Below are 20,280 nucleotides of genomic sequence, written 5' to 3' on the forward strand. Positions count from 1 at the left end.
GAGAGAGGGGGAGAGAGGGGGAGAGAGGGGGAGAGAGGGGGAGAGGGGGGAGAGAGGGGGAGAGAGGGGAGGAGAGAGGGGAGAGAGGGGGAGAGAGGGGGAGAGAGGGGGAGAGAGGGGGAGAGAGGGGGAGAGAGGGGGAGAGAGGGGGGAGAGAGGGGGGAGAGAGGGGGGAGAGAGGGGGAGAGAGGGGGAGAGAGGGGGAGAGAGGGGGAGAGAGGGGAGAGAGGGGGAGAGAGGGGGGAGAGGGGGGGAGAGAGGGGGAGAGAGGGGGAGAGAGGGGGAGAGAGGGGGAGAGAGGGGGAGAGAGGGGGAGAGAGGGGGAGAGAGGGGGAGAGAGGGGGGAGAGAGGGGGGAGAGAGGGGGGAGAGGGGGGAGAGGGGAGAGAGGGGGAGAGAGGGGGGAGAGAGGGGGGAGAGAGGGGGGAGAGAGGGGGGAGAGAGGGGGGAGAGAGGGGGGAGAGAGGGGGGAGAGAGGGGGGAGAGAGGGGGGAGAGAGGGGGAGAGAGGGGGAGAGAGGGGGAGAGAGGGGGAGAGAGGGGGAGAGAGGGGGAGAGAGGGGGTGAGAGGGGGAGAGAGGGGGAGAGAGGGGGAGAGAGGGGGAGAGAGGGGGAGAGAGGGGGAGAGAGGGGGAGAGAGGGGGAGAGAGGGGGAGAGAGGGGGAGAGAGGGGGAGAGAGGGGGAGAAGGGGGGAGAGAGGGGGGAGAGAGGGGGAGAGAGGGGGGAGAGAGGGGGGAGAGAGAATGAGAGAGAATGAGAGAGAATGAGAGAGAATGAGAGAGAATGAGAGAGAATGAGAGAGAATGAGAGAGAATGAGAGAGAATGAGAGAGAATGAGAGAGAATGAGAGAGAATGAGAGAGAATGAGAGAGAATGAGAGAGAAGGCTATAACTATGATAAAAGCTTTGGAGAAGAATTGAATAAAGTTTGGAGATAGCATTTCAGTGCATTTAAATGACACTCAGCATTATATTTTCTTTTTCGAAATTGCTTGTATTGCAGGGTTTAACATTCATTCCCTTGTCGGAAAATCTCAATTATGAATTGGCTCTGGAAGATTGTCTGCACAGATTTTGATTTCCAGCCAGTTATCAGGTTCAGTGCTTCCACAGCATTCAACTGCTTGCATTTGTGCAACCTAATTGCTAAGCAAGTTAACAAAACTTTTTGTTAATCAAAAAAGGATGCTATTTCATTAATTTGAAGTATCCTCCCAAAAACCACAGAGGTCAATGACCAATCAAAAGCAAATTTCAACTAAAGCCAAAGATTCAGAATGTCAACTTTAGAGTATGCTAATGGTTACTGGTTTTCTAAACATGCTAATTATAATTTAAGGTTATTATTTGCAAACAGCTACTGGTTTGGTAAGTATAGGGGGAATGATAGATCATATTGTTTCTAGTCAAGGAAATATGGTGAACATCTTTTAAAGATAATAAAATGATTGAGAAAATGCTAGATATTTAATTTCATACCCTGCCCGTTCCTTCAGTTTCTTATCTGTTATTCCATCTTTCGACACAAGTTTGTTAAATACCAGAATGCCAATAACCATGTTCACCTGTTGAAATAAAAATATATAAACATAAAATATATTTTTAAAAGGGCAATAATCAAATCTCCAAAATATAACTTTCTCTCTCTTTATTTTACTGCCACGATAGCTATCAATGATAAATGAAATGAGACTCAAAATGTGATACCAAAACAACAACGGCTGCAGGTCCAACAAAGGCATAGAGGAGACCACCTTCCAAGGACAGCCAGCAACTGCAATGCAAGAAAACAGTACAATTGGAATCAGAATTTATTGTCACGAACATATCGCAAAATTTGTTGCTTGGCGGTAGCATTACAGTTGTAAACATTGCTATAAAATTACTTTTAAAATAAATAGTGCAAAAAGAGAAAATGAGATACTGTCTGTGGTGAATTGTCCATTTTGAAACCTGATGGCGGAGGGAAAGAAGCTGTCCTTGTGTCGCTGGGTTAGAAGTCAGAAATGCTACTAATTATAGAACGTTGATTGGTTTATGGTTAAACTGCCTAATCATGAATGGAATGTCCAAAACTTCCACGATGTTTCCTCAAAGAGTGTTTTTTTTTTATTATCCCCATTGACAATTATGACTTGTAAAGCAGAGGTGTTCATTTGCATGATCTCCAAATAACAGCAAAGGAAAACCTTGCATCTCAAAACACTTCTCAGCCTCTGAATATTGTGAATACTGACAATTTTTTAATTCAGTAATTCTTCAAAGAGAGCAACATTTAGACAGCTTCTAGAGATTCAAGTCCAAATGAGCGACATCTCGCCAAAAGTTCGGAAAAAGATTATGTTTGTTCCCAGAGCACAATAAATCAAGGACAAAACGAAGTCCAAACATTTAGCTGGATGCATTTCAATTAATTCTAAATATTTTTCTAGGTTACAATTTGAAATATTGTACTTTTAACCTTTATCAAAAGCTGACGGAATAATATGGGATTTCAGCAGTAACCACTGCCACATCCTAAAAGTTCCCGACATTGTCACTTTACCCTCTTCAACCTTTCGTTGCATTGTGTTGACGTCATTTTTGCCTTTTAATAAACACCTCCAGTTCAGACTGGCAAGTCTTCCTCTCTCCTTTCAGTTTCAACCCGATTTCAACACAGTTTGACTTGGACTTGTCCTTCCTCATTTAACTTGTCACAAACTCGTTTCCCAATCACACTCTATGCTCATTTTCTTCTTCCTTTTTCCTTTCTTTTCTGATCATGTCACCAATGCTCTTCTGATTTGTTCATTTCATGCTGGAAGTGCCTGCTCCACCTTCACATTGATTGTTGTCATGTTACATGTTCTTCATACCAGGAAATCAATATGCCTTTCTGTGCTCACTCTCTATCAATGAGAAACATCCCTTCTTGCTTCTTGATTTTTTTTCTTCCTCTTGCATTGCCTCCTTCCCTCAATTTTCTTACACTTGTCTCCTTGTCCTTTCCACTTCCCCCAGTCTCTTGTCTGTTCCCGCCCCTTCTCTGTGAACCACCCCTCTCCTTCCTTTCCCTTTTGGCCTTCTCCTGTTGATTCCTTCCCAATCCCAAATCCAATCCCACTCAATTAGTGCCTCCTAGGGATGCTAAACTCATAGAATCCATAGATAATAATTAATAAGAAGGGAAGAGCAAAGCAGAGAACAAGTGATCCCAAGAATGAATATAAAATATGGATCTGCACAATATTCATGGGGCTGAAATTTTCTCTTTTGCCCAAAGCAAATTCTACCTCCTTGCTTCTTCATTAAGGCTGCTAAAATTCCCTTAATTTTTTTAAACTTATGCATGAAGAGTGCTGATGTAGGCAGAAAATTGGAGCTTTCCCAGGGCCCAAGGAATTGAATCCAAGGGCAGGAACAGGGAAAATTGGAAGCAACATTTGAAAGTAGAGTACTGCCTTTGTGATGACATATTATACAGATTGCTTGCTATTGGCCATGGTTGTAGAGATACTCCACCCTACTGATATAACAGATGGAGAACCTTTCCCACTGACCAGGTGGCTTTTTGTCTGTTAATAAAAGCCCAGTATTAAAATGATACTTGACTGCCCCTTGTCTATGGCATATCAGTCTTATAATCTGATGCAGCCAGAATGTCTTATGAATGAATTCAAATCAATTAACATAACATTCTTTAAATGCATTACACCATGAAATTGCATCAAAGTGTGTTCTCCTTCTCTCAAAACCGAATAAACTTACTGCAAAACTCAGTGGCAGTTTGATATTTTTAATGAAGACTCATGGAGAGCACATGGAGAGCACATGCTTGTTCATTTATTAAGTGTACGTTTGGAAAGCAACTGATGCCAAGACTGACCAGGAAACTCATAACTCAACTTCAAGATCTGTGAGTCCATGAAAGAATGATGTATTAAGCTCTCTTTGTCCCTGCAGCTCTAAATCCGGATTTATCTTTATTAGGGTATATTGAAGGAAAAAGACCAAAATTAAAATATCAATTGGAATTTGTTAGACTAGCGGTGGTGGGGAAATGTATTGCAGATACTTGGGTATGCCAAGGTGGCATGCAGACATTCAAAGTTGTATCCTGTTACATATAGTTTGAGAAATTAATATGCCATGTTTTTTGAAAATTTGGCACCCATATATCCAAATATTAGGATTAAATTTGTCGCAATGTCCTTTCTAAGCCCTGGACCTGCGATATTCTCCTCTGAATGGTAATGAAAAGTTTTTTTTTAAATTTTTGTTAGACAACACATCCCTGTGCAAACCAAAGGCCTTCTCTTTTCTTTTTGTGTTTACATAGCTATATTACCCCTTAATATACATTTCCTTGAGGGAGGGGGGTTGGCAGGGAGGGGATTTTGGGATGGGGCTGAAACTATCATGTATGTAACTTTCAATTTCATTTTTTGAAACTATTATTAGATTAAATTCAATTACTAAATGTATGGAAAATTTTAAATAAAATATTCAAAAACCATCTTGAATTAATATATTACACCAGATTGAGTGCAAAGACCAGTTTCCGATAAATATATAAAGTGGTTAGGCAATTGTAATGGAAATGTTTACTTCATTAATATTTTCCTTTTTTTTTAAGTTTTCAATGGATGTGTGAGAAGAATGCACTGAATTATACTTCCATGTTTCCATATGTGAGCAATCAAAAATTAAACACATAGGATACATTTCATTAACAATTACAAAGCCACACTTAAATTTATGATTATTTAACATATCATAGGTGGAGCCTCCTTTGGTTTCTGAACGAGATGTTCCCCATTTGTCCTAATGCTTATGCTACTGTGCACCAAAACAGTAGAGTGGGTTATTGGCAGTTAGACTGGAGAGGCTGGCTCAGTGGGTAACAAACAAGAAGTTGTGGGTTTGAGTTTCACTCTGTTTTGACCCAAAAGTTTAGGCTGATTCAACTATGCAGTTGTTATTGCTGAACGAACACCCAGAGTTCAAATCATTGATTCTGAGTTTCAATCCTGTCATGGGAGCCAAAAATATTCAATTCAAACGGTTGAAATTAATCAGTTATGGTATCCATGAAACTACCCAATTGTTGTAAGAATCATGTCTTGTCCACAAGGGCTTAACCAGTATGGACTGACCAATGTCTGATACCAGACGCACCAATCTTTTCAATTCTTAAAAGCCTCAGCTCTGGTGCAAAGACAATGGAAAACAAATGCTAACATTAAATGGGTAAAGAATGCCCCAGGATTGCGTGCTGAGCCCCTTTTTGTATTCCATCTTTACCTCTGACTGCATTTCATGTACAACTAAAACTTAATTATAAAGTTTGCAGATGACACCACAGTGGAAGGCCTGATCACAGGGCACAATGAAACGGCCTAAAGGGGTGAGGTTCAACACCTAGCCTTGTGGGACAATTTGCTACTCAACATCCAGAAGACAAAAAGGTTTCATTGTGGATTTTAGACGGGCATGAAACTACATGGACATCCTGATTTACACCAATGAAGAGGTGATGCAGCATTTACAGAGCTTCTAATTTCTGGGGGTCCTTATTTCTGATGATCTCACATGGTCTTTGAATTCATCAATGTTGATCAAAAAAACAGAACAACGTCTTTATCTTTTGAGATGTATGAGTAAGTTACACCTCAGCCCAAAAGTGCTGTTGGATTTCTATAGATGTATTATTGGGAGCGTGCTGACATACGGTATTTTCCTGTGGTACGGGAATTGTTCTGTAAAAGATAGGAAGGCACTTCAGAGGGTAGTGAAAACTTCCTAACGGATTGTTAGAATGCAATTGCCTACCATCAAATCTATGATGATGTTTGGACAGGACAAAGAATATCATTAAAGACGCAACACACTCTAACCATGAACTATTTACCCTCCTACCATTGGGCAGGCGCTATAGGAGCCTTTGCGTGAGAACTACCAGACTTAAAGAGTTTTCATGAAACAGTGATAATTTAAATACCAATTCACAGCATTGAGCAGTGCTGCACTTAGACTTTTAGAATCAGTGATTTTTTTTTATTTATTTTAGAATATTGCAGTCTTATTGCATATGGCTTATTGTGTGTTTTTATTGTATGTGTTTTTTGTATTGTATTCCATTTTATATTCTGGTCAATGCTCATCCTGTTTCATTGGTTGGTATACCAATATAATGAAAAAAAAATTCCAGAGCAGAATGGGGGTGGTGGATTTGGGCAAGAATTCTCAGTACTGTTTGTTTACCCAGGCCAGTAACAACATCTTCTGACAATTGTCATTTGTAATCTGCTCTGGGATGAAACACATTGCATATATGCAAGTGTGTTTTACTATTTTTGTTCTTTATAATGCTCCCTCACGTTGCCTTCCAGCTATATCCAGCATTTGCAACTATTGAACGAGGCTAATTTTTCGTGTGCCAATTCCCACAGAAGCAAGTTACCACTTTCCTGAGAAATGAGAGTAGAAATATTGGCTATCAGAAGATTATGAATTAAATCCAACAGCTACACTCCTCTCAAAAAGAAACAGAAGGAGTACAAATCACCAAGTGTCTCAAACCAAGGGAAGGAACCCAGTGGGTTAAACGTTTCTTAAACTTCAAATAACAATGAGGCTAATTATGACCAGAAAGTCATCAGATAGTAATGAAAATCATCAAACAGCATCAAATCTGGCAGAATAAATAAATCTTACTGAAAACTCTGGTTTGGAGCTGAGAAACTTGGGGGGGGGGGGGGGGGTGGGGGGGAAGAAGCAAAGATGTTCAAAGAGATGCAATGGAGTCACTAGGGGCGTGTGGGGAATGCTGCGGACCAAACCGGGTGACACCAAAATGACTGTCGATAAAATTTTTGTGCAGTGTTTCAGCAGAAAATTATTATTTATTATAAAAATATCTCTATAATTAGTTATAACAAAAACATTGTTTGTTAGCCCATCTTACATGTATCAATATACCTACAAGCCTAAAAACTCTGTGCTAATTTACTTTTTGAACCCTCTTATGCATTCCAATCAGAGCCCCCCACCCTAGTGACGCCACTGAAGAGATGCAAGAGGAATTTAAATCTTGATTCAAAGAAATAACGGTGCTAAAGTTTTAAAAGCTCTCTGGATAACACCTCCTTGATCACATTGCTTCTGCATGAAACTTTTTTTTAAATTTAGACATATAGCATGGTAACAGGCCCTTCTGGCCAACGAGCCGGTGTCCCATAAATAGACCAACTAAACCACAATTTCCGTACATTTTTGGAGGGCGGGCGAAAACTGGAGCACCCAGAGGAAACCCATGCAGACATGGGGAGAATGCACAAACTTCTTGCAGACAGCGCTGGATTCGAATCCTGGTCATCAGCGCTGTAATGGTGTTGCGCTAACCGTCTCGCTAACCATGCTACCCTGCATATTTGTAAAGCACAATGTTTTTGTCAACTTTAAAAAAAAAAAAAATTCGTGATCAGATCCCAACGTGGCTTTTAACCTGATATCCCTTGCACAAGGAAGTTGCATGAAGACGTCTAGATCAAATTTGGAACAAACCATTTGGAGGTGAACTGAATCGGATTCTGCCGCAAAAATGAAGCTTACAAGGGCTCCGGCTATGCTTTGGAAAGTGAATAAACCTGACACAATTTAATGCAGAAACTATACCCATAATAACGTGCAAGGATCACAGTTGATGGAAAGCACCTCAAACTCAAAGAATGTTCATTATCAGGAGGTGAACATAAGATTTAAAAGAGATTTGTTATGGCAACAATGAGATTTAATAGAGGGTATCCTAGAACACGTAAGGAATGTTGTTAAGACTCTTCAGATGGTGTGTATTATTTTTATATAAGTTTTATATAACCGATGTCATATGTACTTGAAAGTGTACAACTGATACTTGTTCTCCTCCCAGCCAGAGGAGCCCATGATGCTGTTGGCGTCTTATTCAAACATAATTTTGGTTGTTCTCTATAAGGGCTATGTTTGCATACGTGGGAATCCAGCAGGCTTGGAGAATAAACTTTCTAAAGGATGAAAGTTAGTCTCCACTATTTTTAAGATAAAATAGACATATTAAGAGATCAGTCTTAGATCTTCAGACTTTTATGCCTTTTGCCAAATATGCAAAAGAAGAAAAATCACCTTCCTTCAGCAACACATGAATCCAGATTTGAGCTTTTCAGCTGATTTGGACTGAAAAGCATTTTGAATAGGTTTATAAATGCTCAAACTCCAACAAATGGAATTTATAAATCGACTTCAACAATCCATTTAAATTCTTTTAGCAAAAGGAAAGTGGAAGTGTTTTTAAAGTCACCTTCATGAGGGCACCAAAAAGGTGTAAATGACATGAAAGTGGAAGCATTTTAATACTCTCGATAAAATCAAAAGTATCTCGAGGGCAAAAAGAGCTTTCCCCAAGATTCAGAGGAGAGCTGTGAGGCATGTTATTGATGAGGTTGGCCGTTTTCAAAAAACATTCAGTCAACAATTGAACCATCAATCCTATATCAGTGTCTTGAATTACTCCCAGGAAGAATCTTGACAACCAATGAATAATAACTGGATATCAGCAGGATAAAGCAACATCACATCTCACAAACACATGATGATGGCAGAGAAAGTGGGATTTTAAAAAAACTCTCCAACTTCTACTTCAGCTTCTGAAAAGTACTGATCAAAGATCCACATAAAGGGCAATAAATACTTCGCATTAACACACATGCTCCAAGATAAATCCCAACAAGAAATTAGTTAAGTCTCTTCAAATTCTGCTGCGAAACTGGATCTACAACTCAGAAAATGCAGTGTCAAATTAAAAGGAGAGCCCTAACCCTGATGCATGGCCCCTGAGCTGTACTGTTCTATGCTGTGGTATGTGGTACAGATTCTACCACACCGACACTGGCTCTGTGACTACCTTGTAACACTGAACACGTTATCAACATGATGCATTGTTTCTGCTCACTGGGTCATGTTTATATGCTGTTGGACAATTTTATTTTGCAGTTGAAACACCCATTCAGATGCTTTTAGTTTGAAAGCCAAAATACATTGAACTGGATGACAATAAACTTGAAATGCTTCAACCTCTTACTGCATAAAATGTTCTTCCCTTTCAGAAAAATCTGGAGATTACCGTATATTTCGGCATATAGGTTGAATACCAGATAGGTCGACCACCCCCCCCCCCAATTTCTTTGCCTCATTTTAATGGCTTGACGTTATATTGATGTTATATTCAGCGTACAAGTTGAACCCCATTTCTCAGGTTGTCCAGGCCTCCCAGGAACAACCCAAAAAATTCCAAAACACCCTAATCACAAGTAACAAAGCTACAAATTAAGTAAGTTTAAAAAACCTTCGGCCAACCAGGCAGTGACGGCCTACAGAGCTAGAACGGCGACATAGCACTCCAGACGAGAGCAGAAACCTCAGCCTACAAGGCAGCAGCGGAGACAGCCCACGGAGCTGGAGCGGCGTCATTAGGCTTCCGGCAGGAGCAGGAACCTTGGCCTACCAGGCAGCAGCAGAGACAGTCCATGGAACTGGAGCAGCATCATCAGGCTCCCGGCAGGAGCAGGAACCTCAGCCTACCAGGCAGGAGTGGTGACAACAACCTCAGGTTACCAGGTAGGAGCGGTTATAGCTGCACCCAGCGGTGCGCAAGTGTTGGGGGTGGTAGCCCCTGTGGTGGGGAGGTGCTTCCAGAATCGACAGTAATCTGGTTTTTGTTTTGGTGAATTTAGGACTCAAAAGTATATCTGGCATATAAGTCCACCCTCCCTTTTTTGAGTATTTTTTTTAGGGTTTCACAACTCGATTTATATGCCGAAATATACGGAACCCTTGTTGCTGCCACGTAAGTCAAGGTTGCAACTCTTTTTAGCAGAAGTATCTCAGAAAAGGACTTTTCAACAGTTGTCTGAAATCTACCTATTGCATGTGCAAAGTAAAAATCACAGCAAACAAAAGGAAATATATTTTCAAAGCAATTATATCTGGGGGACATCCCAACACTTAATATCATTACAAATCTAAAAGATCCCAGCACGGATCCTACAAATCTAATTACAAACAGTAAAAAAAAAAGCCATGTTCATCACAACCCCATGATTCCAGTGCACCAGGAAACTTATTTACTTTGGGCTGATTTCCTTTTACCAAAGAGAGAAGCCAATCCTCAGTCCTGCTGTTCTTTGGCCAACAAACCCACAGCTACCACTGACATCGCTCCTCAGAGTCTGGAGACAGCAGCTGAGGAGAATGGCTGGCTGCCAGAATACTCCGCAGTGGTAAATAGATGGCTGACGCATTGCCCCAGGCTGTCAACACCCACGATTATCTGAGACAAGTATCAAACACTACCTGGGGTAGGTCAGTTGCTTGGATAATGTGTAAGGTAATTCAAAATTGCAATGATTTGGCTTTTCCGTTGGATTTTGTTGTGGGAATGCCAATTTCTCTGTGCAGTGAACAGACAGTCTCAAGGTAAGGCAGGAACCCCTGCTTCCCCCAAATACTATTGAGAAGTGTCCTGCAAACACCAAAGCCCTTGGCCACACAATGATGAGGATTACTTGTATGGAGCAAGGTTACAGCAGTGAGAGCAGGCCTCTGGTTTCTTCATTTGCATTGTTATTTTTATTGAAGTGATTTCACCTTGATGGCAAACCTTTGCCCTAATTTTCCCTGTTCTGGTGAGGGCTGGCGAACAACTGGAAAGAGTAGAAAGGAAATGAAAGAGGCTGGATTTTGGACTGGGAGACAGGAGAGCTGCAGAATGGACCAGAAATGGAGAGGTGCACAACTCGCGAGAAAAATAGGATCAGGAGGCCTGAGGTGTAATGTGCAAGCAGTCTCTTATGTCATTGAAGAGCTAACTGCTGAATAGGATGGAGATGACAATCCTCTCTGGACCTGCCAGCCGCAGGTAAGCACACTTTAGGAGGGGAGAGGGTAAGCACATTCAAATTCCTGAGAATCCAGGATCCAACACACAAAATGTCATTGTGATGAAAGTACGTCAGCGCCTGTACTTCCTCAGGAGTTTGCCGAGGTTCTGTATGGCATTGAATAACTTGGCTAACTTCTGCAGATATGAAGTAGAAAGTAAGTTGAATGATTGCACCTGGTAAGGTGGCACCAATACCTCTGAGCAGAAAGCTCTGCAAAACATTGTGGACAGCACATTACGGGCAAAACTCTCCCCAGCACAGAGAAAATATACGTAGAACGCTGCCAACAGAGAGCTGCAGGAATCAAGGATCCATACCACCCAAGACCTGCTCTGTTCTCACTGCTGCTGTCAGGAAAGAGGTACGGGTGCTAAAACACTCGGACTATCGGGTTCAGGAACAGTTGCTACCCCTACACCATCAGACATCTAAACACACTCAATCAGAGACACATTTAAGGACACTTACTTTTCACATCATTTAATATTGAATATTTATTTTCTATATTCCAGTTTGCTTACATTTCTCTCTCTTTTGTACACATATCTTTTATTGAATACAGCTTTTTGCATGACCGACAAGTAGAAATGCTGCCTGGCCTGCAGGAAAAAGAATTTCAGGGTTGTATGTGATGTCATGAATTCACTCTGACAGTGGATCTGGACTTTGTATTATGGTTCTGTTATGTACTGTTTCCAACATTTTCTGTTTTCATTATTATCTTCAGCTGCCTCCACCTCATTTTGTAAATCTCCTTGATCCCGTTTGACTCAGTCCAACTGATTTTCAGGACTTGAGTTGAGCAATTCAAAAGCATGACCAAAGAACAAATAACAGACAACAAGCAGGAAAATGGGACCAAAATGGACAGCTCTGCAGAATTCTGCACCTCCTTGGAGGTTATGTGAGAAACATGAATGGAGGAAGGGCACCTGACAATATCAGACACGGCTAATAGGAACCTGATGGAATGTGCCCCATCAAAGTGGTCTCGTTGAGCAGAGAGCAGAAAGCCCATTCCCTCTGCAAAATGGTTTCTGCTCGGTGCCGACATCTCTCCTCCAAACTGCTGATGCCTGTGAAGCAATCCCAGCAGAAACTACAGACGAGGTCCCATTCAGTGCTCCTTTAAATCTAAATATCCAAAAGCACACTGGCCAATTTGCAGATCAATTCCAGAGAAGCACGTTTGAGCCACACAAATAATTTATCAGGAAAAACAAAATGTTGGAGGAACTCCACAGGTCAAACAGTGTTTGATTTGACCTGCTGAGTTTCTCCAGCATTGTGCTTTTACTTCAACCACAGGGTCTTCAGGCTTTCTTGTTTTACTTCTTAATTTAATCAGGAAAACTGTTGTGGAAGGATTCCAAATGTGCTTATTCCAAAACGACAGTGCCAATTTGTTGTTTTTTATTATTATTATAATAATACATAAAGCCTCAGAACTCTGAGGGCTCTTTCAAACCACCTTTCCGCAGCCTGCTTACACTTCTCCACAAAAGATGTCCTCCAAACTAAGTGAACTCGTTCAAATGTCTGCTTTAGGCAAAGAAGATTTGTTTGCAGAAAATAACCAAATTGGCAACTATCATTATGTGAACAGGGGCATCGATAACAAAATAACATCTCTGCTATGCCTGGGAGTTAGGCAAAGCTTGCAGCTTCCAATTTCTGTTAATGGAAGATTAGCACCAAGGGCCTGAGACCTCATTTTCTTATCCTTAATTCTTATATCCCAGATAAAGCTTCAGAGACAAATATATGTTTATCGGAAAACACCAGATGGATGAAGTAATGGCCAACAGCAACTGGTGGAACTATGAGTGAGAAAACTAGATTTAGAAGTTAAAAAGTTAAATTGTTTGATCAAACATTCATCAGGGAAGGGTGAGCACATCAAAGATCTAAGAGTGAACAACCTAGGCACAATGTTGAACACGGAGCGCACTGGCTGAAGTCATGTGGAGTGCACCACCCACAGTCACATGGATCGCCCTGGCCAGAGACATGCTGGGTGCACCAGCCGGAGACATGTGAAAGCACTACAGGATGATTGCAACTGGCAGAAGTCAAACAACTCGGCTCCTGGACAGAGTAGCAGGAATTCCTCAGGGCAGCAATGTTGGCCCAAGATTCTTTCTCAACAAGCCATAATGGGGATGTTTGCTCATAAATGGACATTGGTCAAGTCACATTTTTAGTTGTTCAGTTAATGAAACAGTCCACAAAGTTTGGCCAACATCCAGGCTTTGGCCAATAAAAGCAAGGAAGTCACATACTTAGAGAATCAAATGATCTTCTTCATAAAAATAATATCTACACAACTCCCCTTGCCATTCATAGTTCAGATTTATTGTCAGAGTACATATATGAGATCACATACAACCCTGAGATTCTTTTTCCTGCAAGGAAGGCAGAATTTATACTTTATCGGAGAGTGCAAAAAATTGCACTCAAGAAAAAAATACATATAAAGAGAGAAATATAAACAAAGAAAGACGTGCAAATTGACTATGCAATTCAGAAAGAAAATATTCAATAATAATGTGCAATATTTGCATCCTTAAATGAGTCTCTGAGTTTGTTGTTGAGGAGTCTGATGGTGGCGAGGTAACAAACATGTTCCAGAATGTGGTGATGCAGTCTTATAGCATCTATACTCCTTTCCTAATGGCAGCAGCGAGAACAGAGCATGTCCTGGGTGGTGTGAATCCTATATGATTGCTGCTGCTCTCCGACAGCAGCATTCCACGTAGATTTTCTCAATGATGGGGAGAGTTTTGCCTATGATGTACTGGGCTGATTCCACCAACTTTTGCCAGGATTTCTGCCCCCATACCAGGCTGCGATGCAGCCAGTCAACACATTTTCCACTTCTCATCTGCTGACGTTTGCCATTGATTTTGATGTCATAACAAATTCTCAATAAACTGAGAGAGTACATAGACGCACAGATGTGCTTTTACTCACGATGATATTCATGTGTTGGGTTCAGGAAGGTCCTACTTTAATAATGCTTCAAGCATAAATCAGTCAATATCAATGTGATAGATAGATGGACTCCCTTCTACACGATTACCTTCCAACAATCTACAGCTGACTACTGTTCCTTTTTTTTACGGGCTCCTTCCTTTTTTTTACGGGCTCCTTCCCTTTTTTTTACGGGCTCCTTCCCTTTTTTTTACGGGCTCCTTCCCTTTTTTTACGGGCTCCTTCCCTTTTTTTACGGGCTCCTTCCCTTTTTTTACGGGCTCCTTCCCTTTTTTTACGGGCTCCTTCCCTTTTTTTACGGGCTCCTTCCCTTTTTTTACGGGCTCCTTCCCTTTTTTTACGGGCTCCTTCCCTTTTTTTACGGGCTCCTTCCCTTTTTTTACGGGCTCCTTCCCTTTTTTTACGGGCTCCTTCCCTTTTTTTACGGGCTCCTTCCCTTTTTTTACGGGCTCCTTCCCTTTTTTTACGGGCTCCTTCCCTTTTTTTACGGGCTCCTTCCCTTTTTTTACGGGCTCCTTCCCTTTTTTTACGGGCTCCTTCCCTTTTTTTACGGGCTCCTTCCCTTTTTTTACGGGCTCCTTCCCTTTTTTACGGGCTCCTTCCCTTTTTTACGGGCTCCTTCCCTTTTTTACGGGCTCCTTCCCTTTTTTACGGGCTCCTTCCCTTTTTTACGGGCTCCTTCCCTTTTTTACGGGCTCCTTCCCTTTTTTACGGGCTCCTTCCCTTTTTACGGGCTCCTTCCCTTTTTACGGGCTCCTTCCCTTTTTACGGGCTCCTTCCCTTTTTACGGGCTCCTTCCCTTTTTACGGGCTCCTTCCCTTTTTACGGGCTCCTTCCCTTTTTACGGGCTCCTTCCCTTTTTACGGGCTCCTTCCCTTTTTACGGGCTCCTTCCCTTTTTACGGGCTCCTTCCCTTTTTACGGGCTCCTTCCCTTTTTACGGGCTCCTTCCCTTTTTACGGGCTCCTTCCCTTTTTACGGGCTCCTTCCCTTTTTACGGGCTCCTTCCCTTTTTACGGGCTCCTTCCCTTTTTACGGGCTCCTTCCTTTTTTACGGGCTCCTTCCTTTTTTACGGGCTCCTTCCTTTTTTACGGGCTCCTTCCTTTTTTACGGGCTCCTTCCTTTTTTACGGGCTCCTTCCTTTTTTACGGGCTCCTTCCTTTTTTACGGGCTCCTTCCTTTTTTACGGGCTCCTTCCTTTTTTACGGGCTCCTTCCCTTTTTTACGGGCTCCTTCCCTTTTTTACGGGCTCCTTCCCTTTTTTACGGGCTCCTTCCCTTTTTTACGGGCTCCTTCCCTTTTTTACGGGCTCCTTCCCTTTTTTACGGGCTCCTTCCCTTTTTTACGGGCTCCTTCCCTTTTTACGGGCTCCTTCCCTTTTTACGGGCTCCTTCCCTTTTTACGGGCTCCTTCCCTTTTTACGGGCTCCTTCCCTTTTTACGGGCTCCTTCCCTTTTTACGGGCTCCTTCCCTTTTTACGGGCTCCTTCCCTTTTTACGGGCTCCTTCCCTTTTTACGGGCTCCTTCCCTTTTTACGGGCTCCTTCCCTTTTTACGGGCTCCTTCCTTTTTTACGGGCTCCTTCCTTTTTTACGGGCTCCTTCCTTTTTTACGGGCTCCTTCCTTTTTTACGGGCTCCTTCCTTTTTTACGGGCTCCTTCCTTTTTTACGGGCTCCTTCCTTTTTTACGGGCTCCTTCCTTTTTTACGGGCTCCTTCCTTTTTTACGGGCTCCTTCCTTTTTTACGGGCTCCTTCCTTTTTTACGGGCTCCTTCCCTTTTTTTACGGGCTCCTTCCCTTTTTTTACGGGCTCCTTCCCTTTTTTTACGGGCTCCTTCCCTTTTTTTACGGGCTCCTTCCCTTTTTTTACGGGCTCCTTCCCTTTTTTTACGGGCTCCTTCCCTTTTTTTACGGGCTCCTTCCCTTTTTTTACGGGCTCCTTCCCTTTTTTTACGGGCTCCTTCCCTTTTTTTACGGGCTCCTTCCCTTTTTTTACGGGCTCCTTCCCTTTTTTTACGGGCTCCTTCCCTTTTTTTACGGGCTCCTTCCCTTTTTTTACGGGCTCCTTCCCTTTTTTTACGGGCTCCTTCCCTTTTTTTACGGGCTCCTTCCCTTTTTTACGGGCTCCTTCCCTTTTTTACGGGCTCCTTCCCTTTTTTACGGGCTCCTTCCCTTTTTTACGGGCTCCTTCCCTTTTTTACGGGCTCCTTCCCTTTTTTTACGGGCTCCTTCCCTTTTTTACGGGCTCCTTCCCTTTTTTACGGGCTCCTTCCCTTTTTTACGGGCTCCTTCCCTTTTTTACGGGCTCCTTCCCTTTTTTACGGGCTCCTTCCCTTTTTTACGGGCTCCTTCCCTTTTTACGGGCTCCTTCCCTTTTTACGGGCTCCTTCCCTTTTTACGGGCTCCTTCCTTTTTTACGGGCTCCTTCCTTTTTTTACGGGCTCCTTCCTTTTTTTACGGGCTCCTTCCTTTTTTTACGGGCTCCTTCCTTTTTTTACGGGCTCCTTCCTTTTTTACGGGCTCCTTCCTTTTTTACGGGCTCCTTCCTTTTTTACGGGCTCCTTCCTTTTTTACGGGCTCCTTCCTTTTTTACGGGCTCCTTCCTTTTTTACGGGCTCCTTCCTTTTTTACGGGCTCCTTCCTTTTTTACGGGCTCCTTCCTTTTTTACGGGCTCCTTCCTTTTTTACGGGCTCCTTCCTTTTTTACGGGCTCCTTCCTTTTTTACGGGCTCCTTCCTTTTTTACGGGCTCCTTCCTTTTTTACGGGCTCCTTCCTTTTTTACGGGCTCCTTCCTTTTTTACGGGCTCCTTCCTTTTTTACGGGCTCCTTCCTTTTTTACGGGCTCCTTCCTTTTTTACGGGCTCCTTCCTTTTTTACGGACTCCTTCCTTTTTTACGGACTCCTTCCTTTTTTTACGGGCTCCTTCCTTTTTTACGGGCTCCTTCCTTTTTTACGGGCTCCTTCCTTTTTTACGGGCTCCTTCCTTTTTTACGGGCTCCTTCCTTTTTTACGGGCTCCTTCCTTTTTTTACGGGCTCCTTCCTTTTTTACGGGCTCCTTCCTTTTTTACGGGCTCCTTCCTTTTTTACGGGCTCCTTCCTTTTTTACGGGCTCCTTCCTTTTTTTACGGGCTCCTTCCTTTTTTACGGGCTCCTTCCTTTTTTACGGGCTCCTTCCTTTTTTACGGGCTCCTTCCTTTTTTACGGGCTCCTTCCTTTTTTACGGGCTCCTTCCTTTTTTACGGGCTCCTTCCTTTTTTACGGGCTCCTTCCTTTTTTACGGGCTCCTTCCTTTTTTACGGGCTCCTTCCTTTTTTACGGGCTCCTTCCTTTTTTACGGGCTCCTTCCTTTTTTACGGGCTCCTTCCTTTTTTACGGGCTCCTTCCTTTTTTACGGGCTCCTTCCTTTTTTACGGGCTCCTTCCTTTTTTACGGGCTCCTTCCTTTTTTACGGGCTCCTTCCTTTTTTACGGGCTCCTTCCTTTTTTACGGGCTCCTTCCTTTTTTACGGGCTCCTTCCTTTTTTACGGGCTCCTTCCTTTTTTACGGGCTCCTTCCTTTTTTACGGGCTCCTTCCTTTTTTACGGGCTCCTTCCTTTTTTACGGGCTCCTTCCTTTTTTACGGGCTCCTTCCTTTTTTACGGGCTCCTTCCTTTTTTACGGGCTCCTTCCTTTTTTACGGGCTCCTTCCTTTTTTACGGGCTCCTTCCTTTTTTACGGGCTCCTTCCTTTTTTACGGGCTCCTTCCTTTTTTACGGGCTCCTTCCTTTTTTACGGGCTCCTTCCTTTTTTACGGGCTCCTTCCTTTTTTACGGGCTCCTTCCTTTTTTACGGGCTCCTTCCTTTTTTACGGGCTCCTTCCTTTTTACGGGCTCCTTCCTTTTTACGGGCTCCTTCCTTTTTACGGGCTCCTTCCTTTTTACGGGCTCCTTCCTTTTTACGGGCTCCTTCCTTTTTACGGGCTCCTTCCTTTTTACGGGCTCCTTCCTTTTTACGGGCTCCTTCCTTTTTACGGGCTCCTTCCTTTTTACGGGCTCCTTCCTTTTTACGGGCTCCTTCCTTTTTACGGGCTCCTTCCTTTTTACGGGCTCCTTCCTTTTTACGGGCTCCTTCCTTTTTACGGGCTCCTTCCTTTTTACGGGCTCCTTCCTTTTTACGGGCTCCTTCCTTTTTACGGGCTCCTTCCTTTTTACGGGCTCCTTCCTTTTTACGGGCTCCTTCCTTTTTACGGGCTCCTTCCTTTTTACGGGCTCCTTCCTTTTTACGGGCTCCTTCCTTTTTACGGGCTCCTTCCTTTTTACGGGCTCCTTCCTTTTTACGGGCTCCTTCCTTTTTACGGGCTCCTTCCTTTTTACGGGCTCCTTCCTTTTTACGGGCTCCTTCCTTTTTACGGGCTCCTTCCTTTTTACGGGCTCCTTCCTTTTTACGGGCTCCTTCCTTTTTACGGGCTCCTTCCTTTTTACGGGCTCCTTCCTTTTTACGGGCTCCTTCCTTTTTACGGGCTCCTTCCTTTTTACGGGCTCCTTCCTTTTTACGGGCTCCTTCCTTTTTACGGGCTCCTTCCTTTTTACGGGCTCCTTCCTTTTTACGGGCTCCTTCCTTTTTACGGGCTCCTTCCTTTTTACGGGCTCCTTCCTTTTTACGGGCTCCTTCCTTTTTACGGGCTCCTTCCTTTTTACGGGCTCCTTCCTTTTTACGGGCTCCTTCCTTTTTACGGGCTCCTTCCTTTTTACGGGCTCCTTCCTTTTTACGGGCTCCTTCCTTTTTACGGGCTCCTTCCTTTTTACGGGCTCCTTCCTTTTTACGGGCTCCTTCCTTTTTACGGGCTCCTTCCTTTTTACGGGCTCCTTCCTTTTTACGGGCTCCTTCCTTTTTACGGGCTCCAGTTCTCATTGTTATAACTGTCCTGCAGACAGTTTAAAACCAATTGATCAGTATGGATTTGAAACTTTGAGGTTAATCAGTACACCCAGTATTTATTTTTCTTATTGAGTCATTGATATATATTTTGAATTTAGACATACAGCATGGTAACAGGCCCTTCCAGCCCAGTTACACCAGATTAACTTACATCCCCGTAAGTTTTGAAACCGGAGTCCTCAGGGAAAACCCACGGAGACACAGGGAGAACGTGTAAACTCTTTACAAACCCAGTCGCTGGCGCAATAACAGTGTTGCACTCACCACTAGGCTAATTGCGCCACCCTAAATATGCAGTTTGCAAACAGACACTGGTTGTTGTTTACCAGAACTGGTCTTAATTCTCTATATTTGGCCTGTGTCCTCCCAAAGCCTTTCTTACCACATACTGTTCAAATGTCTTTTAAGGATAATTGTAGCTGGCTCTTCAACTTGTTATGGTAGCATTCCAGTACTCAGGAAAGTGAAAGTAACTGGGATAAGACTGTAGCACTGTCCTCTATGATCTTGAAGTGCTTTGAGTGTCTGGTAAAGCAACTGTTATGAACTAACAACCCTTTCAATTATTCTGGGGGCTAAAGGGACTTTGTTAGCACTAACACAGGAACAGCAAGGGGAAATTCAAAAGAATAGTTCTTTTATAAACTATTAATATTACATTTTGCATTTATCTCTAAACTTACTTAACCCTAAATTTAACCCCAAATATGTGCAAATGGAGGAGTGTGCATATGTGTTTGTGTGTAATTAAAGTCCCACTCTGAAAAGTCAATCTTTAAATGTTCAGCATCATTTTAGTCTTGCTTCAATGTCAGTTCAGAAATAATTATATAAACACTTTTAAACATTATATCTTCAGGTCTCTTTACTCATAAAGTGGCTATTTTCTTCCACAATGAAGTTAAAAATCAGACAAGGGTTACACGAAGTGCCCATACAAAAATAGACCACTTTTCAAAAGAGACAGTGAAATGGTCTTCCTTATTTCAAAAGCCACTGATACAGTATTCACCTTTTCCCAGGAGTAACACACACCAATTCTAGTTACTGTAACTCAGCCCTGTTTTTCACAAGGTTTCAACCTCTGTGTGACCCAGTGTTTTGACTTCTGTAAGCTCAAAGCTGAACTGTTCCAAACCTGAACTCAAAATGTCTGAATTTGGCAATATATTTCTCCAAATCATGTGACCGTTACATCATCACCAAGATGAGTTTCACTTCTTGGAAACCACATGACCATCAGTTTTATTTATTCCAAAATTCTGTTCCTTTTCAAAGCTATTCCATATCCATAACAACCTCTGACCTCATCTCTGTTCAACAGGCTTAACTGGCTTTGATTAAAAACAGATGGCTTCCTTCAGCAGTTCTTGAATAATTAAGACCCACATGTCTCCAAGAAGTCTGTTTT

The 20,280-nt window shown here is 42.7% G+C and overlaps 1 protein-coding gene across 7 annotated transcripts in view; it reads right to left on the reverse strand.

The window, feature by feature from the left end:
* adgrb1a (adhesion G protein-coupled receptor B1a) overlaps positions 1–20,280 on the reverse strand; it is a 651,114-nt gene that overhangs the window by 81,758 nt on the left and 549,076 nt on the right. For all 7 annotated transcript variants that reach the window (XM_069922257.1, XM_069922254.1, XM_069922256.1 and 4 more), the window contains exons 22-23: positions 1,707–1,773; positions 1,479–1,564 (exon numbers count right to left, since the gene is read on the reverse strand). In XM_069922257.1, coding sequence (XP_069778358.1) covers positions 1,479–1,564; positions 1,707–1,773 — 153 coding nt within the window. The remainder of the gene's footprint in view (positions 1–1,478; positions 1,565–1,706; positions 1,774–20,280) is intronic.

The sequence above is a fragment of the Narcine bancroftii genome, chromosome 2, assembly GCF_036971445.1.
Source record: "Narcine bancroftii isolate sNarBan1 chromosome 2, sNarBan1.hap1, whole genome shotgun sequence".
Lineage (NCBI taxonomy): Eukaryota > Metazoa > Chordata > Chondrichthyes > Torpediniformes > Narcinidae > Narcine > Narcine bancroftii.